This window comes from Drosophila persimilis, unplaced genomic scaffold (genome assembly GCF_003286085.1).
Source record: "Drosophila persimilis strain 14011-0111.01,24,50 unplaced genomic scaffold, DperRS2 tig00000000-arrow-pilon, whole genome shotgun sequence".
Taxonomy (NCBI): Eukaryota; Metazoa; Arthropoda; class Insecta; order Diptera; family Drosophilidae; genus Drosophila; species Drosophila persimilis.
The window spans coordinates 16324973-16346184 of NW_020825288.1; the positions used below are offsets into that span (position 1 = coordinate 16324973).

Sequence of the window (21212 nt, forward strand, 5' to 3'; positions counted from 1 at the left end):
TATGTAGTACGTGTGTGTCACTAACTAAAGAAAATTACAGTTTAGTTAAGTTATATTTATACTTGATATTTTACAGAACAATCGCAAGGTAGAAAACTCAAAAAACGTTGCTTGGTTGGGGGGCAGCCTAATTTTGCTTTTTAAAATTGTTTAGGCTAAATTAAAATCGAGTTCAAACCCAAGTTCTACATTTATCTCTGCTATTTTTTTATTTTTTGTTGATTTTTCTCTCTCTCTTTTTTTTATTTGCTTTGTTGGGGGTGGTTTAATGGTTTAAATTAAAGCTTACTCTTAAAATGTATGGTGTTACATATATATAGTATTTTTTGTTTTGTTTTGTATATATATATATATATATATTTATATATGTTTTATATAAGTATATAGTATGTATATTTAGTAATACGATTCGCGGTTTCAAACTAGTCCCTTGTACGTTGTATGTATGTGTGTGTATAAATGTATCTGTGTATTGTATGTGTGTGTGTATGTGTGTGCAAATCAAGTATTATACAAAAACTACTAATAATCATTTTTATCCGTCTGCTGTTTTTGTATTTCTTTGCTTTGTAATTGATTGCAATTCTCATATCTGGATATCTGAATATCTGAATACCTAGATATCTCGATCTCGAGTGTAAAGTGTTTCTGCTGTAAATGCGCTCCCACAAAGTTGTTTAAACAAATTCATTTGATAACTTAGCTGAACGATGAATGCCATCGAATTTAATTGAAAATCGAAATCTGTTGCTATGATTCCCTACAGACGTGGGTTTTGGGTTTTTCTCTAGTGTCCGTGTTCTGATTTCTAGTTTCTGTTTCTGTTTCTGCTTCTGATTTCTTTCTATATAATTCTTGTCTGTATATCTGTCTCTTCTTTATGTATGTATAATAAAGCTGCACTCTACAATCCTCGTTTGTTGTTGTTGTTGTTGTTGTTTTGCTAACAATTAAGATTACATTAAGAGCTATATAATGCTACTGCTCTGTGTGTGTGTGTGTGTCGGTTGTGTGCATGTGTGAGTGTTCGTGTCTTCTCACACACATATACTTTCAATCTTTTTTTGTTTCTTTTATTAGGTATTTGTTGTTTAAGTTGCTTTAAATATTTTATCGAAATTTTTTTACTCAATTTTTTCGAATTTTTAGTGTTTTTTTTTTGTTTTTGATTTTTACATTTAACCCATATCTATACGATTTCCCTATGCATATGTGCAGGCGCATATACTATAAAGATACATACATTCGAGCAGCATTTATATAGAAGTGTGTGCCGAACCAGAATCTGGTGAGAAATTTGCCGAAAACACCTAAACTCTTCACGAAAGCTGCTCAGAAGAAAGTGCAGTTCATAGCTCGAATGATCTCTTGAAAGTGACGCTAGCCGTGTGCCAGCTATAGCCTTTGATCTGGTCCTCGGCCGGGACCACCGCGTCTTAGGTCTGCACCAAGCCGCGTATGTCTGCCACGGAGGCGGAGGCCGGCGTGCAGCTGCTGTTGGCGCTGTTGCTGCTGCTGGTGCCGCCGCCGCTGCTGCTGTCGACGAACAGCGTGGCGGCATCGATGCCGGAAGTGTTCGTTGAGCTAATTACCCCGTCGGCTAACATATCATCGAGGAAATCGCTAAGCAGGTCGTTATCCTCTGAGCCGACAATCGTCTGTTGCAGACACTTGAGGTTCTTGTCGGCGATCTCGAGCGCCCGATCCATGGCCTCGCACTCGGCTTGTTGCACTGCGTTGGCAGGCGGCCAGGACGAAGGCCAGGGCGAGGGCGGACAGGACAGCGATTGCAATGGCAGCGAGGGCACACATTAATTAGTACAACGAAAAACAAAACAAGTAAAATTGCTGTTAAATACACACCGGATTGAAAGAGCTCGTTGAAGGCATCGTCCGGCAGCGTGTCGAACACATTTACCAGATCGTGCTCCTCCAGCAAGTGGGCGCCATTCAATGCTATGTCATCTGCAATATAAAGTAAACGACGAGTGTTAGCCACAGTCTGCCTCTACAGTGATGCTCCAAGTGTACGTACCAGCATCGTTAGCGCCAATCAGCTCCGACTCGCTCAGGCCACCCAGTCCCGTGTCCTCGGAACTGGCGTACGCCGAGCTGTTCTCGCATATACCGAACATGTCCTGGCCCAACAGATTCGCCGTGTTGGCCAGGGCCAGAGCCGTCTGGTGGCCGTTGTGCGTGGGCTGACCAATGGCATTGCCGAAGGCAGCGTTGAACGAGGGGAAACTATTGTTGTTGCTGTAGCTCATGTTGTTGTTGTTAAAGTGTAGGCTATTGTTGTTGTTGTGCAGGTTGCTTTGCGGCTGCAGATCCCCACCAGCCGCCGCCAGCTGTGCCACAATTTGGTTGATCTCTTCGGCCTTGATATTGATATTGGCACTGGCCAGCATATTGAGGCCACTCTCCAACTGCTGCACGTGGGGATCAGCCTCGAATTTAAACAGCGCCTGATGCTGTTGCTGCTGATGCTGCTTTTGCTGCTGTTGCTGCTTCGGTTGGTAATCCCCGCTGAGAGGAGCTAGCGCCGGCGGTATGGACAAGTGTGGCAAACCGGGTAGCGGTGGCACAGATACTGGGACTGGCGCGGGTGTGAACGTTTGCGTTGGCGTTGGCGTGGGTGTGAGCGGCGTATAGGACAGCTGGGAATGAGAGTTGGCCGAGGAACACTGCGAATTGCTGGCTATGGACTCCAGCGAGGTGGTGCTGCTCTTTCGCTGCATCACTACCGGCGGCATCACCGGTAGCGTGGTAGGCTGGCTACTAATTTGGTGGCTCATCTGATGCTCAGTGTTCGGTTTCCTGCCCCGTTTCTGCGGCCGACTCACAGGATTGGGATTCGCCTTGCGTTTGCGCTTAGCCGGCACGGCCGCTACGGGTGTTGCCACTGCCAAAGGCAGATTCGCGGCCGTCAGCTTGGCCATTGGCCGGACCATCTCGAGGCCGGCACGAAGGTGGCTGTGGATTGTGCACAGGGGCAGCGTATGCAGGACATCGAAGACAGGCGCCAGGCAGGCGGTGCCGTCCATGAGCCAGGCGGCACACGGCTGGAACAGCTGCTGGGTGCTGTTGTTCACAATATGGCGCTCGCAGTGGGCGGCCATGGTGAGCGTGGGCTGTTTACAGGTGGACACCAGGCAGCGATTGCCAATCCCTCTGCAAAAGAAAAACCAATTCGATTAACACCAGAAGTGAAGAGCAAAACACGAAGGTGTACTTACATGCCCTGCTGCTGTCCTGCGTGATCCTGATATTTGACCAGCATATTTTGGACGCACTGGAGGCGCTGGCGGGCCGCTCGCACTGGCAAATCCTGCAGAGATCGAGTGGACTGTAGCTGCAGCGCCTGACGCCTCAGCATACCCTTGCGGACGGCAATCCGTTCCTCCCGGCGATTGCTGGGCGAGAGGGGAAAGTCAAGGATCATATCCCTGCCGGTGGTGTGCATCCAATGCTGCTGCAAACAGTACGGCGAGTCTGTCGCATTGTCCGTCGTCTCATTTTCGTTGATCGTCGCAGAGTAGCGCTTGGAGGCGGCCTTACGCCGCCGCTGGCGGACAGCAGGTTCTGTCTTGTCTGCAATGGGTATGGGGGGTACAATCGGATTCGGTTTCAGATCCTGTGGTGGAGGTGGCTTTGACGCTAAATTCTTCTTGGCGACGCTCGCTGCATTGTTGGTTTTGTTGTTGTTGCCTCTTCTGCCGCCAGCAGCAGCTCCTGGCGTTTGACGTTTTGGCGCGGCGTTTGCATTGACGGCAGCATTAGCATTGGCAACTTTGGAAGACATTTGTTCAGATTTGATGGATGCTGCAGGATTAACGGGCGGGTTGAGGGGTGTGTGAAGCGAACACGTTGCCTGTGTGGCTGCTGCAGGGGTGCTGCCTTCTGAGACGACCAGCAGAGTACCCGCAGAACGCACAGCAGATCCCAGGGAAACAACTGGAGCAGAAGCTTTCGAGCTGGGAGCCAAAGCTGGGATGCCAACAGCTGGCTGCTGCGACTGCGGCAGTCGATGAGCCAGTAGCGGTGGCGTTGTCACCTCTGGTGGAGTTGCCGGCGGCGTGGGTAGCAACATCTTGACTCCGTTCGGCTGGGCTTGTCCTGCTGGTGCTGCTGCTACTCCTCCTACTCCTGTTCCGGCCATCAAGACTGGCGGCTTGCGAAAGATAACATTGACGGGTATCTCATTGAGATCGCTATCATCCAAGCTGCTGGTGGAATGTTTCTGTTTCTGTGGAGGAGCGGCTGCTGCTGGCGGAGGAGCCGCCGCTTGGACTGTTCCCGTATTGAACACCGTCAGTGGTGGCGGTTGTGTCAGGTTGTACGTTGTAGTTGTTGTCCCTATCGTCTTGTTCAGTGACTCTACCATGTGGTTATGTTGCTTGTTATTGTTATTGTTGTTCTGGCATGTCAGCGGCAAGGACTTTTTCTTCTTGAGGCACTCTACCTTCTGCAAGTGCTGGGCCAATGTGGTGTGATGGAACTTCGACGGCGGCAGGGGCAGGCCACCCTTGGGCGAGACAATCGGTGACACCATGGCGGTCACAGCTGCTGTGGGTGTCAGAGTGGGCGAGGGTAACGAGGCGGGCGATGTAGGCGGACTGGCCAATGAAATGGACACAGCCTGGAGCTGATGATGGTTCTGCTGCTGCTGGTACGGGTGCTGCGGCTGCTGCTGCTTCTGGCTGATGTCCAGAATGAGCGGCGTCTGCCACAGCGAGGGCGTATGGGAGTAGAGAGGTGGCGGCGGCGTAGGTGGTGTGGGCGGCTGCTGGCATGCCTCTGCTGCTAGTTTCTCCTGCTGCTGTTGCTGCGGCCGCACGATGCAGACGTTGGTAGCCCGCTTCGGTGACGCTTGCGCTTGCAGCGGCAACTGCGCCGGCGACAAAGCTGGCTGCTGTCTCTGAGATTGCGTGACATTATTGAAATTCGTTGTTGCTGTTGCTGTTGTTGTTGTTGCTAAAGACGCCTGCGCCTTTGCGGTTGCTGTTGCTGCTGCTGCTGCTGCTACTGCTGCTGCTGTGGCATTCAGCTGTGCCGCAAGAGTGGCCTTTCTGTTGCTTGCCCCAGCTGTTGCTGCTAGCCTCCTATTGTTGCTGTTGCTGTTGCTCTTGTTGTTGTTTTCGCTTAAGCGGGCTCGCGATTTCTACAAACGCGCAAAAGACAAAAGATACGTGTTAGAGTTTGACATGGAAAAAAGGGTTAACAACTCTTGTCATGCCCTTGCAGTGGGGGGAAGGGGAGGAGTGCTCTGCAACTAGTATAACTGCAACTGAGGGCATTGTTAGATTGTCTACAAAAGGCCCGGCTAGCCAGCGACAATGCATTCCACTTATAGCACTTACCTGTGCATTGAATAGAATTGGCGGCGCGACTGAAACGGTCTCTGTGAATGCATACGGATCCGAGTCCTCTGTCGTCGTCTTGCCGGCGACGCTCTCCCCCGGCGTCAGCGTGGCTGCTGTTGCGGCTGCTGCTGTGCTTATTGCTACCGCTGCTGCTGTGGCAATTCTTTTGGTGGCTGTGTTCCTAGCTAGTGCTGCTGCTGCTGTTGCTGTTGTGGCTGGATGAAATCTGGACACTTGCTGACATGACATGTCCAATGTGAAGCCGTTGCCGCTCTCGTCTGTTGGTCCTCTCCTCGTTCTGTCTGTCCCCGCTGTCCCGTCTGTTTCTGTTGCTGCTGATTGGTGCCTGGTACTTGCTGTTGTTGTTGGTTCGTCGCCTGACTTTCGTTATTTGATCTGTGATACGAAGAGATAAAGAAATAATGAATCGATAAGTCAGCGGAAATAAAAGCAGCAGCCGGCCTGAGACGCCATAACAGGGCGTTGTCACGTGCTCTCCAAAATGCAGTCACACATGCATTCACTCTCACCCACACATCCACAGGCACTCCCCTTCGCTCTCTCTCTCTCTCTGTCTTTTTCTACGACGCACTCACACACACACACACACACACACACACAGCCAGGGGCTGGGGGAGTCAAGGAGAAACGAATGCGATAATAAAAACAAACTACAATCAAAATAAATAAATCTGTTTCGTTCGTTCGCTGCTTTCTTTCGTTGCTTTCCTCTGTGTCTGCCTGTCACTCCTCCCCCCTAAACGGCACAGTCCCTCTCCCTCCCACCCCTCCCTGCGCTGAGTGCCGCCAACCGCTTCTTGGTACCGTTAATGCTAATAACAAATGCTGATAATAAAACGAATTCGCAATTAACTAGAAGGAAAGAGAAGCTGATTTCGGGCTACGAAGCATTTGATACCCTAATAGAGCGATAGATGATACATAGCTTCCGCTTGTGGAAAGTTTTTCTCAGAAATACCAGTTTCCAGTAATCCGAACTTGGCTGAGAACCCGACATACAGACATTTCTAAATCGATTCCAGAATAGATATGCTCTATGGGGTTTTCTACGTTGCAAAAATCTGTTTAAAAATCAAAATACCTCCTGCAAGAGTATGAGTATATGATAAATACAGCTGCATACATATAAATAATACATAACGATGCCATAGAGCACAGTTTGTTTGCAAAAATTTGCATATAAAAGTGTATCTGTATACACTATGTACATACAAACAGGCCCGTATATAAGCAACAACAAAAGAAATTGCGTATAAATAAATGAATAATGTTGAACTTAGGAAAGCAACAATTATTGGGGCTACACGCCACGCCAGTGATCGCAGTGGATCGCAAGTGCAAAAGAACGAGACAGAGACAGAGCCAGAGACGATGCACAGTGTGGCCAGATGAGCGGCAAATGGGGCCGTATTACTGGACTTTTGAAGCGCACAAAACGAGAGGGGCAAATATAGGAGATAAAACGATCATAAAACAAGAAGTAAAAACATTTATTTTCGTAAGAATTTCCCCACCATTTAAGAGATAAACAATCAATTTTAACACATCGATTTTTGTGGAAAGCCTTAAAGTAAAAATAGAAATTTGTTAACCGTTGCTGTATTATCTTGAGGGGCATTACCAATAAATCCTAAGATTCGACAGATTTACTAAACAAAGGCCTTTATACGACTAGTTGCTTTGGAAGCTTTATGATATGCCGATTCATACTTTTTAGCGACCAGCAACAGGGCTCTGTTTTTGAAGCTGATTAAGGATAGAACAGATATCTAACAAGGGGTGTCTCTTATTTACAAATTATAAAGCCCTCCTCATAAAAATATTCCGTCACAGTGTGCACTTTCAATGACTTCATTGTCTTTTTTTTTTTTGCATTTTCATTGCATTGCACTTTGATTAGTTTCACACACACAGGCACACACATATTGATTTCCATTTCCCTCGATGCTTGCATCAGGGGAGGAAAGCCATTTCATGATTATAACCGAACAACGTCCAACTTGTCGCTGAATGGGTGATGAGGGGAGCACTGCCTCTTTGTTTGCTTATGTTTTCTTAACATGTTCTGCGAAAGAAGGAAATGACTTTGAAAGCATTTGTAAGATTCCCTGCATAACACACACACACAGAGGGCCCCCACACAAGTGCTGGGACACCCCCCCTTCTTGTACGTGTGCCTGAGTGCAGGAGTGTACGTGACAGTTTTGTTTATGATTTCGTTTTATTTATTCATTGCGAACCGTTAAGAAGAGAGACGCGAGGGCGGGGAGTGGTGAGGCAAGGCTAGGCGGGGCGGGGCAACATGATACGCACGGCATTGAAATCTTTAAGGTTAAAGACGAGCGAATACGCATTCGCGATTCACGGATACACCGACCAAGCCTCGTACGCACCACGCAACAGAGAAGCAGAGAAACAGAGACGAAGAAACGCAGAAACGGACAAGTACATCAAATAAATTCCGACCAAAGGTTTTTGATCTCAAGAGTCTGTCCACCAGCACGGGAAGAGAGGAAGGAAGACCGAGCAGAGAGAGAGGTAGAGGGAGAGACTACGACGAGTTGTTTTTAACAGACAAATAAAAGAAAGAACGACTGAGAAACCACACGAAAGCAGACTGTCGATAATTGCAAATAATGACGATGCTGGGAATTTGTTATTGTTTGCTTTTGTTGCTGCTCGAGCCGTTCTGTTTGGTTCGGTTTTGGTTTGCTTACTCTGCGATCTCGCTCGCTCCCTCTCTCTTGCTCACTCTGGTCTCTGTCCATCTCCATCTCTGGCAAAGCCAGTCGCGAGGTTTTTGGCCATTTTAGGTCTTAAATGTTAACTCGTTTTTTTCGTTCGACTTGGAAACACGCTCGAATGTCGAATGATAAGAGGCAGAGACAAGAAAACAGCCAAAGAATACCAAGACAAAAGAAGTCGAGGCAGAAAGGCTAAAGCTAGTGGCAAGACATCCAAGACTCCAAGTAGAAAATAACAACAATTAAATACGTGTAGAAGCCTTACAAATCATTGTTGTTGGAGCTTTAAAAGAAAATGAGATCAGAGATCTTTAAAAGATATCTAATTGTTGTCGAAAGGAAGACGGGAATGGAAAAACTCCTGGGCATCATTGGTAATTTCCACTTATTTTAAAGGTAACAAACAAGGGTACTATAATAACATATGATGAAAAATTTCCATCGGTTTTGTCTTTGGAAAGGTGCGTAACCTTTTTCCAGAACTCTGCGCATTGCTGCTGCTGCAGGCAGCCACAAAATTTTCAAGAAACCCCGCGTTGAAAACGAGTGCCCTGGCACATGAAGGTTGTTGGCTTAGGAAACTTTGTCTGCTCAAAGGTCTGCTGGGTAAACGAGCTGTACAAAGCCCAGCCCAGCCCGAGCCCGAGCCCAGCCACAGCCAGGCTGATAGGCGGCAGCAAAGCAGGCAGGCAGAAAGCCGGTCTAGAGGTTAATTACGAGAGCAAAGCGTTTGCAGCGTTACGCTTACTGAGCTACAGCAACAGCAACACATTTACAACATAGAGAATAAAAAACCAGAGATATCCGTATAGTAGTAGTACCAGTTGAACATTTATGGACTGGACCGATAGTACGTACTACATTTGTAGTTGCAAATACTCTGGAAAGGCATACTTCTTAGGGCCCTTCAGGCATTTAGCATCCAGCATTCGGCATTCAGCATCTGTCGACGCAAAACTAAAATTACATTGAAATGCACATTGCAAATGCAGGAAAGGCGACGGAGACGACGAGCCCGAGCCCGAGCCCGAACCCGTTTGCTGTCGTTGCTGCTTCCTTCATAACCGGAAACTGAAGGCTAAATTGTGTAAAGCTAAATATAAAAAAAAAGCTATATAATATAATGACGACAGCGACCGCCACTGCCAAATGACGGAAGAGGGAGAAGAGGACGAAGAGGCAGAGGCAGAGGCAGGCTGAACGTCAGTTGGAGGCAAAGGCAGGCTGAAACCGCCGCATCGGCAGATGGAGGCAGGCTGAAACCACCGCAACGGCAGATGGAGGCAAAAGGCAGAGCGCCAAGAGGCAGGCAGGCAAGCAGGCAGCCAGCGAAGCCAGACGAGCTCTCAGGCTCCACTTCAGCCCGTCCGTCCACTTCCCACTGAGGTTTCTGCACTTCCAGAGCGGTATTTATGTGGGGGATGGTCGGGGATAGATTGTTGATAGAGCCTGGTGGGATGGTGCAATGGTGGGTTGCGTTGTTCCATCACCACCGACCAGGTTAACGAGGTTAGACGCATAACTTCCTGTTCCTTCTGTTTCCAGACAGGTTTAAGAAACTGTGTTTGAGGTTGTTGCTGCCAGAACCGAACTATGACCCGCATATAATTATTCCAAGATCTGAGGCGCTTCGAAACTAGGTTGAGGGAATATTCCGTTTTGTTGTTGGGTGTGTGTAATCCATGGTGTAATATAGGAGGTGGGATCCGTTTCCACAGTAATCCAAACTCCGAAAGGTTTACAGTTGTTTTCTGTGCACACTGAACGAGGCGGCGCAGCTGTCGCAGGTACTAGCGGAAAAACACAGACACCCGAGCACACACACGTATATGTTTATACATATGTTCCGTTAAAGCCAAAGATAACGTTTGTCTGGGTCTCTCGAACCGCAAGATTTTTTTTGGCAAAACAAACACACACACTCATATGCACAGACACAGCCCGGAGATAATCATGACTGTCGGAAAACGATATTAAGAGCACCACAAGGCACACCTCTGCTCCTCTCTTACACATCTGACACCCGCATTAATACATATGTACGAATGCATATGTGCTCATTGGTGTGAGAGAGTGAGAGGCCAATAAACAAATCAACAAAAACTAAACAAAACAAATTACAAATTCCGTGTAAATGAACTTTGGGGGGAAGTAGCGCGACGAGCGTTTCGAATTCCGTTTTAGCGTTTTGTTTGTCATCCGTTTTCACACTATTTATTTTATTCGTATATATTCATGTATGTATATGTATATGTAAATACATATGTGGAGCGCACTCGAAAACCGCTGTTGCCGGCGTTTTTATGATTTCTTTTATTCTTGCTGGTTCTTCTTCATCCGTTTTCAAAAGCGGCGGTCTCGCCCTCGCCCTTTTTTCTCCTTCCCTCTTCCCCTTTCACTTTGTCTCCCCCCCACCTTATCCGGCTGAGCACTTGTGTATTCGAACCGTGTAATTGCACTTGCACTGGTTTGGCCTATGGTGGAACAACTATGAATGATTTTAATCAACTATTTTTAATTGCTGTTAGATGCCTTTTACATATATACTATGTATACCGAGTAATCAATGCGCGCCGTCTTTTTCTTTGATGCAAAACAAGAATGCGTCACTGCCAGCAATCAGCGCAACACTCAGCTCAGCTCAGCTCACACACACACACACACATGCACATGCTACACACACGCAAAGAGAGAGCACCGAGAGCGAAACAAAATTTACCCAACCTGATGACGAGCCAAACTAAACTGGCGCCGCAGCGACGCGCGCAATATACCCAACCTCAAACACTCACACATACCACTGCGCGCACACATGTACAGACACATACATTGCCAATTACGCCAGCACAGACCTGGGAATTTTTCTTGCAGCAAAATTTTTTCTTCGCCCTGCAATTCCACTTTCAAATACAATTTTCGCCTTGAAATCTTTTAGTTGCAAACTCCAGACGATCTCTCAGCTGTAGGTGAATATATTTTGTAGCACTTTTTTGTGTTTCGCTTAATTGGGCATCGCTTTAAATGCGTTTTATTATTAATTTTCAGTTCAGAAGTTGAGAGAAGACAACACGCAACTAAGATGGCGGACAACTCTGTGCAACTGTATGGGTGCGTGAGTAATTTGGGTGTGATTGTGTGCGGAGTTGCCAGACCGTTGCGTTCGATAAAGTACCGCGCAGAGTCAAAACTGTAAATGATAACGTTTCCGAAATATTTCAAAGGAGGACAAAATCTGTTCATCTCCCCGACTTTTGGGGTGGGAGAGGAGAGAGATTAAGAAAACAAAATTAAACCAAAAACATGGGTCACCCAGTTGCACAATTACGATTATGTTATCTGGATCTGGCTCTGGCTCTGTCTGGGGCTCTCGGGGGGTTTTCTTTAATTACGGGTCTAACAACTCTCAATTCAAATTCCCAGCCTCAGTCACAGCCCACATCTTGTCGCAGGCCGTCGAATCGAGTCGGGGCGATCGCTAGCCGCACATCGATTCAGATTAATATTCATATATCTCTAATCAATCCGTCGCGTCATGGGAAGTTTTTCTGGCCGACGCACAGCTGCTGCGGTGGTTCTTTTTCTGGCTGTAATTAGCTCGTTCTCATTGAGATTGACCGGTAGGCGGGAGACGGAGCCGGGACGGGATCTAACTTTTGTAAACACGTTTGGCAGTGACCTTAACATTGTATGCTTTCTCCATGTCCACTTGCAGCTCAGGGCACAGACAACTGCATATCGAGGACCCAGAATGGAAGGACGACCGGCAACTGCATCTCCATCAAGGAGTGCGAATACTTTATGAAGATATTGTCATCCGTGAACCTAACCCAGAACGATCGTATACTGCTGCGCGACAATCAATGTGGTGTACGCAGCCGTGATGTTCCGGTTCAGGTAAACGGGGATACCCAAAAGCGATTCAAGTCTCACTTAACCGCTGAACTCTCCAATGGTTCATAGGTATGTTGTCCCAGCACGGTGGGCCTGGGTGCACTCGCTCTTCCTTTGCTGCCTAAGAACTGCGGCTCTGTGAGGTGGCAGCGCACAAACGACACGGAAACGCGGATCAAGGAGTTCCCCTGGCTGGCCCTTATCGAATATACAAAGGGTGAGTGTACCCCCAGATAGCAATTACCCCTCATGGTCACACCTCAACCTTTCGCAGCGTCAAAAGAGAAGATCCATGCCTGCGGTGGAGTGCTTATCAGCAACCGCTATGTGCTAACGGCGGCTCACTGCGTGGCCAATGCTGAGGCCGATAATCTGCAGATTAGCGCCGTGCGACTGGGGGAATGGGACACGAGCACGAATCCGGACTGCCAGTTCGACGAGCAAACGAAAATCGTCAATTGTGCTCCCGTCTACCAGGACATTGGCGTGGAGCAGGTCATCAGCCATCCGCTGTACAACAAAACCGACCTGAGCCAGGTGAACGATATTGCCCTGATACGCCTGGCCCAGCCAGCCATTCTCAACGAGTTCGTAGAGCCCATTTGTCTGCCCAACAAGCAGCTGCGCGCCGACGAGCTGGAGGGTCTGGTCACCGAGGTAGGCGGCTGGCAGGCCAGGTCAAGCTCACGCATGAAGAAGAGCACGGTGACGATCACCTCGATTGAGGATTGCCAGGAGAAGTACGCCCGCCAGAATCTGCACATCCAGGCCTCGCAGCTATGTGGAGCCGCCAACGCCAACGAGTGTCATGGAAATGCAGGTGGACCCCTGATGTTGTTCAAGAATGGTGGCTATCTGCTTGGTGGCTTAGTGTCCTTTGGGCCCGTACCATGCCCAAATCCAGACTGGCCTGACGTCTACACTCGTGTGACCTCCTACGTTGATTGGATAGAGGGCCAGCTGAAGGCATAGGTGGAATCTATTTCCTTACTATTATTTTTTTGACATACAATTGCCTTTGGCAGCTATGAAAACTGGTCAGCCTTACTTATATTTGGGCGCCTGGCGTATGCTCGACGTGCCAGAAATTTACATTTTTTTGATCGTGGTTTATGCGGTATAAGAGGACCTTTATTGGTCAGTGTCGGTCGTCCAACCGGAAACGCGCGGAAACGGATGTTTGGGTACGCTCCATGGACACTAAATGTTGCTATGTATCGTTCTTTTTAAATAGTAAAATACAGCGAATACACAGACCACCTTTCGGATTTTCCCGCTCTTCGTTTTTGAATTTCGATAGATTCGTAAATCGTTTTCACCCTATTGAAAATTTGCCCATCACTTGAAGTGTGTTTCCATCCGCTCAGATCGAGCGATGGTCTTTTTTATGTTTAAACGACTATTATAATATTATAAATAATAAGAACTGTACTAAAATAAATTGCAGAGCAAGGTGAAAGGATAAAAAAAATATGCATAAAGCGAGTCCGTGAATACCGCTGTTTTAAAAAACTCTCCGCTCAACCCGCGATTCCCCTAACCATGGTATAACTATATTAGGTGGGGACAACTCAGAACTTTAATGGTCGTATGACATCGGACTTCAAGTTAAAACAATGAGACAAGATTTAAAAAGCTTATGGGAGAAAACAGAAGGAATGTGTGAGAGGTATTTATAATCGAGCTTAACGAATTTTCATCCTCTGTCCTCTTTCGTTTTTTTTGTTTCCCCATTTTGCTAAAACCTATTTTTAAACTAAATCCAACTAAAGTAAGTATTTAAAATAAGCCAGTCAAGTAGACAATTGGTTCCTTAATCGGATAAAATTATGTGGGCAGGGCTAAATGTTCTTTTAAGCTAGTAATATTCCACGGAATATAAAAATCGAGGAATATATATAAAACAACTTGAATTCGTCAGTATATTTACGGTATATTTTTAAGATGAGACCGTATATTTTGGTATTTATTTGAATCGGGTAGAATCTGTAATAACCGGTTGACAACAATGAGTCCCATTCCATGCACACATACCCTGGGGGAAATGGATGTTATAGAATTGTGAATATGTTTGTCATCCCAGGCAAAAACAATTTATTTTCAATATATTTTAATATTATTCAATATTATTTAATATTATGTTCAATATTTCAACGATATTTTAAAGCTTTTTGTCTTCTTGTAGGGACCAAGAATAGGTATCAGGATCGAGATATGTATACACAACACTCATCATATACATGAATATGTCTAAAAAATGTCAATTTGAGAAAAGGTCTTTATTAGTTACGTTTTATCTTCATATCAATATTTATACCTTCATATAAAATTAACAAAATAGGTATACCCTATCACAGGTTCTACTACGAATTACACGCAATATAGCGACTCTTTTTTTGTTGAACTTTTTCGTTTATACCTTTTTTACAATAAATACAATAAAAGCAAGGATTAAAAACTATCTAATCTTACAGAAAATTTATTCATCAATGGAATGAAACTATGTGGGCATGGCTGAGGGTTTTAGTTAGCCAGTATTATTCAACAGAATATCAAAATTGAGAAATATATATAATTGAACTTTAAGTTGTCAGTATATTTACGGTATATTTTTAAAATGAGACGGTATATTTTGCTTTATTTCTGAGGGTCGGGCGGTATAATTTAATGATAAATGCGCAGTCACACTGGCTATATTGTTGTTGAGGAACCAAAATTGGCAAATTGTAATTAAAAAAATATAAATAATCAAAAGCTAAGCGCAAAACGTCTTTTTTGAGTGCTAGGTCGTCGGTATACAATGGCAGAAGCTGTAAAAACAGGTAAATATTGGCGCAGGGCCTCTCAGGAAAAATGAAAACGACAAATGGCGACTATCTCCCTGGGTTATTTTTTTTTTTTTGCTGTTGCTGCTGCGAGCGCATTAGGCAGAGTTGCATTTGAGGAGCTCTTAAGAGGCGGCCGTTACAGTTTTCGATTCGAATTTTCTTTCAGAGAGCAAATCCCAGAGGCCCCTGGATGGTGGAGGCGGGGGCGGAGGCAGTGGTAGCGGTGGTCCTGCCATCGGCAACCACAATTCCATGCCTAAGCGGAAGCATCGCCGCGGAAAGAAGTCTAAAATGGTGCCAAAAAAGACCAAGAATCAGTGTCCCCAGTGGAAACTTGATATGGCGTCAGGGCAGGGATCAACGGCAACCACCCGAACCAAACTACTCCGTTCACGTTCATTGCTGGTGCCCTACAACACGAATCGTTTCCTGATGGAGGAGCACATGTCCGAGGTGCCCAAGGACGACTCCGACGACAATTGTTTTGGCTCCCAGACTGAGGTCCTGTTCCTCTCCAAGGAGTTCTCCAATGTGTACGAGAGAGTACGAATTGAGCGCCTGGAAACAATGAGCAAAGCGGAGCTAATCCAAGAGTGTCTGCAAATCGAGGATCGGTATTCTAAGGCTCAGAATATCTCCAAGGAATTCGGGGCTAAAATTCGGGCTCTGGATGAAAAGATGCGTCAGCTAACGCGTGAGAATCAATGTGAGTGGCGCAGACTTCGAATCTAAACGTTTCACATAATTTCCAATTGTCTCTTCCCTTTAGTTCTGCGTTCTCACTTCCTTCGCTCGTGCTCCGCAGCAGCGGGGCCAGCAGCGGCAGCAGCAGCAGCTGCCTCACCGCCCTCTGCGGTTGCACCCACTGCCAGCTCTGCCTGCGAGCTGCAGGCACGGCAACAGCCCGCACAACAGCAGCCCACTCCCATGGACTCTTCCAGCGAGGACAGCGAGAGCGATAGCAGCAGCACAACCTCGAGCACCACGTCCAGCACAACCTCGAACAGTAGCGATGCCCATGAGATGGGCGTAGCAGGGCTCAATATTGCCAACGGCCATGTAGAGAGAAGCATCCATGAGGGACGTGGCAGCCGGTCCCGGTCTCGGTCGCCGATCCATCTGAACGGACATGCCAATGAGGAGGAGCGTCTCCGTCTGCTGGACCCCAATCCCATGGATGAGGATGGTAACTCGAGCGATGAGCCAAAGAACGGGGATGCTACGGACAAGTAAAACAGAGGGCCATCTCTCCCTCTTTATGTAAATAGAAGACTCAAAATATGTGGTAGAACTTGGAGACATCTGGACAGAACCTTGTTTAGTTGTTTAAGACATGCAAAACGCTTCAACTGTATTTTTTAACAATCATTTTTTATATATACACAATCTTCACCTTAGCATGGAAGCCACACTTGGACGCTTTGCATTGTGAGAAATATTTTAAGGTGTTGCTTCATAGCGTTAGCGATTTTAATGCATGTTTTTTAATGAGAACAGAACCGATTTGTGGATGAATAAAAATGTTAAATTTTGAATTCCACACAATAGAGATGGAATTGCGGAAATGGAAAGCGTTTTATAATCAGCAAATTCATAAATTAAAGACTATTGTGTTTTGAAATCTAAATCTGTATGGATAAATACTTTAAACAACACCTTTTTATCCTTTTAAATTTTGCATAGACCCCGAGACTTGGAATTGGCTACGATCAAGACCAAAGGGTTTTTCCGACGCACGGCCTTGAAGCAGTCAATCGCGCAGCTCGCCAATCTTCTTCGGATGAATGGCCAGCTCCTCACTGCTGGTGGGGGAAAAAATTGAAATCCAGTTTTCGCTAACTGTTGGCCGCGGCTCTCTTTTTTCCCCCTATCTGTCTTTACCTTCATCACCACTGATGATCCACTGAGGCTGAGGCGAGCGTAGGCGTAGAAATTCTATTTTGATTCCTTTGGCTGATTTACCCTCTGAGCCGGCGGTGGTCTACGTCAAGTTTAACTCACTGAAACCTCATTTTATCCATTTCTTGTATGCATTTATTTCTGAATTAATTGCATTCATTTTGCAAAATTCAAATTGTTGAACTTTCGCGCGCCCAGTTTTTGTTCTTTCTGAATAAATACACTATTGCCTGACAGAAATAGACAGAAATAATGTGCTAACGCATAGTTTGATGGAGATGGTCACACTGTTCAAATTCAAATATTTGAAATTGTAGTAGAAAATGAAGCGCAATTGTGGATTTTACTTTTCGTTAAATATATATTTCAACATAACGTATGAGATAAATTTGTTTTGATATCGGCTTTATATATGTAGGGAAAACATTGAGACATTTATAATTGATTTCGCTATTGGATCAACTCATTTGTTCTTTTATATTCCGACTGTACAACTTCTTTAGCGGGTTTGTTTCTCGTGGCGGGTGAGGCGGCGCATTTGTTGTGACAATTGAACTTCTTTGGTTTTTATTTACAAAAGCATATATATATATATATAGCGTATAAAGATATACATAAATACATTGATGGGGATTACCATAGAATAGAATATACATACATATATATCGCTAGGTCCTAAACTAACACACTTCACATGCAGAGCTTAAATCTTAATCATTGAGATACATAGTACTTAGCACATGAGTAGTCAAGCAGCGCCTTAGCCTTACATCTAACTAGTGGGGACATCGGTAGAGGAATGAATTTAAACGACGCGCTAGGCTCCATCATCTTCGTCGTTGTCGAAGTCGTAGTCGTAGTCAGTGCCAAATAAAATTTGATCGTATCTTATCTAAAAATTTAGCTTAAGACTTGTTTCCCACAGAGCAAGGATCAAAACGGATCAACGGAGGGATCTTGACCTAGACCTACAGCTGATCCCTGCTCCATGTCTATTCCTTAGTCTACTTGCTCGCCTCGAAGCGCTGCGTCAGCGATGCAATGTTGGACTTTGGCGCCGCCGACCCCCCGCCTGCCTTCACTGTTGGTGGCGTGGGCACTATCGCAGAGCCCGCTCCGCCAGGGCCTCGCTTTCCTAAGCCGCCGCTGAATGATGGCTTGGCCGAGAGCGGCTTGGGCTTCTGTATTGTGGCCGATGGTGCAGCTGTCGTTCCATTGGGTAGTGCTTTTGCTGTGCTCTTCATGAAGGACTTGGGACGCGTTGAATTGCCAATGCTGCTACCAGTCCGTTTTGGCAGGACGACTACTGGCGCTGGTGTCGCCTTGCTGCTCGCCTGCGTCGGCTTGAAGCTAGAGAAGGCGCGCGAGGGCGATATGTCCGAGAGGGTGGGCGCCACCCGAGCCACGGGTGCATTGACAGCCGTTGAGCGTAGATATGTGGGAGCAGCCGCAGCTGCTGCTGTAGACTTATCCTCTGCCGGGGCAATCACGCTGCTTGCCGGCTTGGGCGGTGCCGGACGCTGGGGACTTCGGGGCGCCTCCATGGATGCGGTTTCCGCTGCCGGTGGAGTTGGCGCTGGCTTGCCGGAGTAGATGGAGTCTCCGTTGAGCTTTTCAAACTCATTCACGATCTCGCCCAGCAGTCCCATGTCTCCGCTGCCGTTGCTGGCCAGACTGGCCACCAGATCGCTGCGCTTGAGCGTCTGGGCCGCCGGCGGTATCTCGTCGATGACCGAGTAGATGTCGTCGTTGGATGCCCGCGTCTCCACACACTCACAGTCGTCGTAGGTGTTCTCTGGCGACATGTGGGTGGCTCCCACTGGACGCTGATAGCCCGAGGAGCTGACAGAATCCGTTTTCTTCAGAACCGGCGGTGGACGTGGTGGCGGCGACTTGGGTCGCGATGATCCGCCGCCGTTGTTTACTTGACTCTTGGGCCGTGGCAGGCCGGGCGGAGAGCGCATGGAGCCGAAGGTCTGCAGCGGCACCTTCTTCGTGGGCGATCGCATCGATTGGGCCCGCTTGACCAGGTTCTTGGTCTCCTCCTCGCGGGGCGTGGTCTCCGAATCCGAGTTCGAGGACTCGGTCAGCGGAGCAGCTGGCACGGGCATGGGTGCGGATATCTCCAGGGTCCGCAGACGCTCTCGGTCGATGTAGGTCTTCTCCTTGAGCGGCTGCTTGTCCTCCTTCTTGAGGAACGAGGCGAAGCGACGTATGGTCCCGTCCCGCTTCACGTTCAGCTTGGGATCGGCATGCAGGGGCACCGGTGGAGCTGGTGCCTGTCGATTGGGTGACAAATCCTCGGTGCTTCCTTTCAGGGGCACCAAGGTCCGAGTGCTCGAGTCCAGCACAGGCTGTGATATAATGGGGCGGGCAGTGGAGCCCGGATTAGGTGGTGGCAGTGCGGGCGCCGCTCTAGGCCAAGTGGCGCCGGTTTTTGTGCCCTCCGGCGATGTAGCTGTGCCCGGAAGAGTCTCCGTCTTGGCCACCGGCGGTGGCGGGGCCATGCGCTGCGGCACTCCGTTATCCTGCTGCACAGTGGGCTGCACAAAGGCCACGTTCGGACCGCTGTAGTTGCTCACCGGCGAGGTGGCGGTCAGGGGGCGCAGGGTGAATCCCTGGAACTTTCCGAACATTCCAGCGCCGGCGCTGGGATCATTCGAGTCACTCGGCGACTTCAACAGAGCCGAGTTCATGTCGTCTGTGCTGCTGGGCGTCGACTTGGGCAGTCCATTGCCCGGCGGTGGTCCGCTGCCATTCTGATTGGAGCGCGAGGCGATGGGTTTGCTGGGCCCCGATCCAGAGGTCTTCAAGCTGCAAGGATATCGAAATATTGGATTAGAACGCATGAACATATGGTAAATCAGGGGCTCGGGGTCCTTGGGGGGATATTTGAGTGTGCAACATACCAAAACAGAAGAAGAATCGTGCGGTGGGTAGAAGGGCAACAAAACCAACACCAGGCAGGGCAGGGCAGGGCAGGGCAAGTGTCAAGTGTCAAGGATACAGAAGCAGGCTTACAGTAAGGTAAAGAGATACATTCAAGTGCAAGGCAAACAACCAACACCAAAAAACGGATTAAAAACAAAAACATTATTTATTCAAACGTACGTACAAAACGAAATCAACTAAAACTAAGTAAGTGCATACAGAACACACACATTAAGGCTGCGTTAGTTGTGGATTAGTGCTTTAGACACACAACAAAGAGAGTGCAAGGTGAAAGCGGGTGAGAGGTTAGCATGGGGGGGAAGTAGTCTCCTCGGTGCACCGAAGTCGGGGGATACCCTGGCAGATGTCACAGAATAAAATATATATATATATCTCTGGATCGTTCAAGATCTGCCTTAGAGTTATCTACTCTATATAGGTGTGTAAGACTTTCACGAGTATATGGCAGTAAAATATTCCTCCTCGTATTCATTCAGTTAGTATTCGAAATATTCGATCTATCTATACTATAAACCGATCTCTTATCTGTGTTTGTGTTGCTGGTTAAAAAGAGAACCATTCCTGGCACTCCTGCCCTAGTATTTGCAAAAACAACATACATGGCGTGTGCATAATACGTAAAATTTGTGCTGAACTCGAGTTTCGCTGATACCGGGTTCCTTTTTTGTTCTGGTGGCTAACTAGCTCCCAAATTCAAAAGGCCTGACCACCGCCGAATTTAAAAGTCGTTGTATTTAAGTATCATTTCACTTAAATGCCATAGACGACCCGGGATATTCCATATTTAACGTTGAAAATTGATTCTATAAAAATACTATAAATACATATTGAATGGCATATGGGAAGTTTTCTGGCGGTATTTACTTAAGGAATTAATTGAGACACGAGTCTGATAAGACGTTCATGGGTTTGAAAATCTATATAAGGGTCTGATTCTCCATATTTATGTATGTATATACAGCATCCATTAAGTGCAAGAGAGACCCAGAGAGATCTGACTATGTACGCCTAAGGCTATGCATCTTCCATATCATATATGTATGCAACCAAAAAGGTATCATACCACATTCCATATCCATAATAAAATTACTTTAAGGCCTACATTTCTCACTGAATTATTTGAATCCTTGTTCCAAAGAGAAGCATAGGTTACCCTGAAGACTATCAGATTGAGGTCCGAAAATGATTTCTTTCCCTATTTATAATAATTCTACGCTCTGTAGATCTGCAAGGATATCGCAACACGCACTCGAAACGCCAAAAGCCAAGCTCAAAGTCATGCAGCAATCTGTTGTTGGGGCAGTGTGGCAGTATAAGAAGCGATTGCAGCTCATATTTTCAGTATATATTTGTGCGTTTTGTTTTGTTTTTGTGATTAGTATTTGGCGCACCTCGCGGGGTCGCTCTGTATGTACGTGGCGCCTTCGGTGAGGGCCAGAGGATTCGTGGTTGCATGCAGACGCGGTGCCGTGATGTCCAGCTTGCGTCTCAGTGTGTTGTTGCTGGTGTTGCTG

General features: G+C 47.0%; 4 protein-coding genes across 4 annotated transcripts in view; 2 read left to right on the plus strand and 2 right to left on the minus strand.

Annotated features, from left to right (window-relative positions):
* Window positions 1–370: 370 nt before the first annotated feature.
* LOC6588406 lies at window positions 371–11118 on the minus strand. Its single transcript, XM_026986093.1, has 6 exons — window positions 10981–11118; window positions 5361–5759; window positions 3237–5161; window positions 2036–3171; window positions 1864–1965; window positions 371–1732 (listed from the first exon to the last, which is right to left on the minus strand). The coding sequence occupies exons 2-6, from the start codon at window positions 5610–5612 to the stop codon at window positions 1437–1439; spliced, it is 3711 nt and encodes a 1236-aa protein (XP_026841894.1). The 5' UTR covers window positions 5613–5759; window positions 10981–11118; the 3' UTR covers window positions 371–1436.
* A 457-nt stretch (window positions 11119–11575) lies between these two features.
* Window positions 11576–13276, plus strand: LOC6588661 (serine protease easter). The gene is made up of 4 exons (XM_002013905.2): window positions 11576–11745; window positions 11841–12022; window positions 12089–12236; window positions 12294–13276. Exons 1-4 carry the CDS (start codon window positions 11661–11663, stop codon window positions 12989–12991), a joined length of 1113 nt encoding a protein of 370 aa, XP_002013941.2. The 5' UTR covers window positions 11576–11660; the 3' UTR covers window positions 12992–13276.
* Window positions 13277–14759: 1483 nt separating this feature from the next.
* LOC6588662 (protein HEXIM1) lies at window positions 14760–16412 on the plus strand. Its single transcript, XM_002013906.2, has 3 exons — window positions 14760–14841; window positions 15014–15553; window positions 15617–16412. Exons 1-3 carry the CDS (start codon window positions 14820–14822, stop codon window positions 16078–16080), a joined length of 1026 nt encoding a protein of 341 aa, XP_002013942.1. The 5' UTR covers window positions 14760–14819; the 3' UTR covers window positions 16081–16412.
* Window positions 16413–17080: 668 nt separating this feature from the next.
* The window catches only part of LOC6587971 (disintegrin and metalloproteinase domain-containing protein 12), a 33962-nt gene continuing 29830 nt past the window's right edge, over window positions 17081–21212 (minus strand). The window contains exon 8 of the mRNA XM_026987309.1: window positions 17081–19560. Within this exon, the coding sequence (XP_026843110.1) occupies window positions 17751–19560 (1810 nt within the window). The 3' untranslated portion in view covers window positions 17081–17750. The remainder of the gene's footprint in view (window positions 19561–21212) is intronic.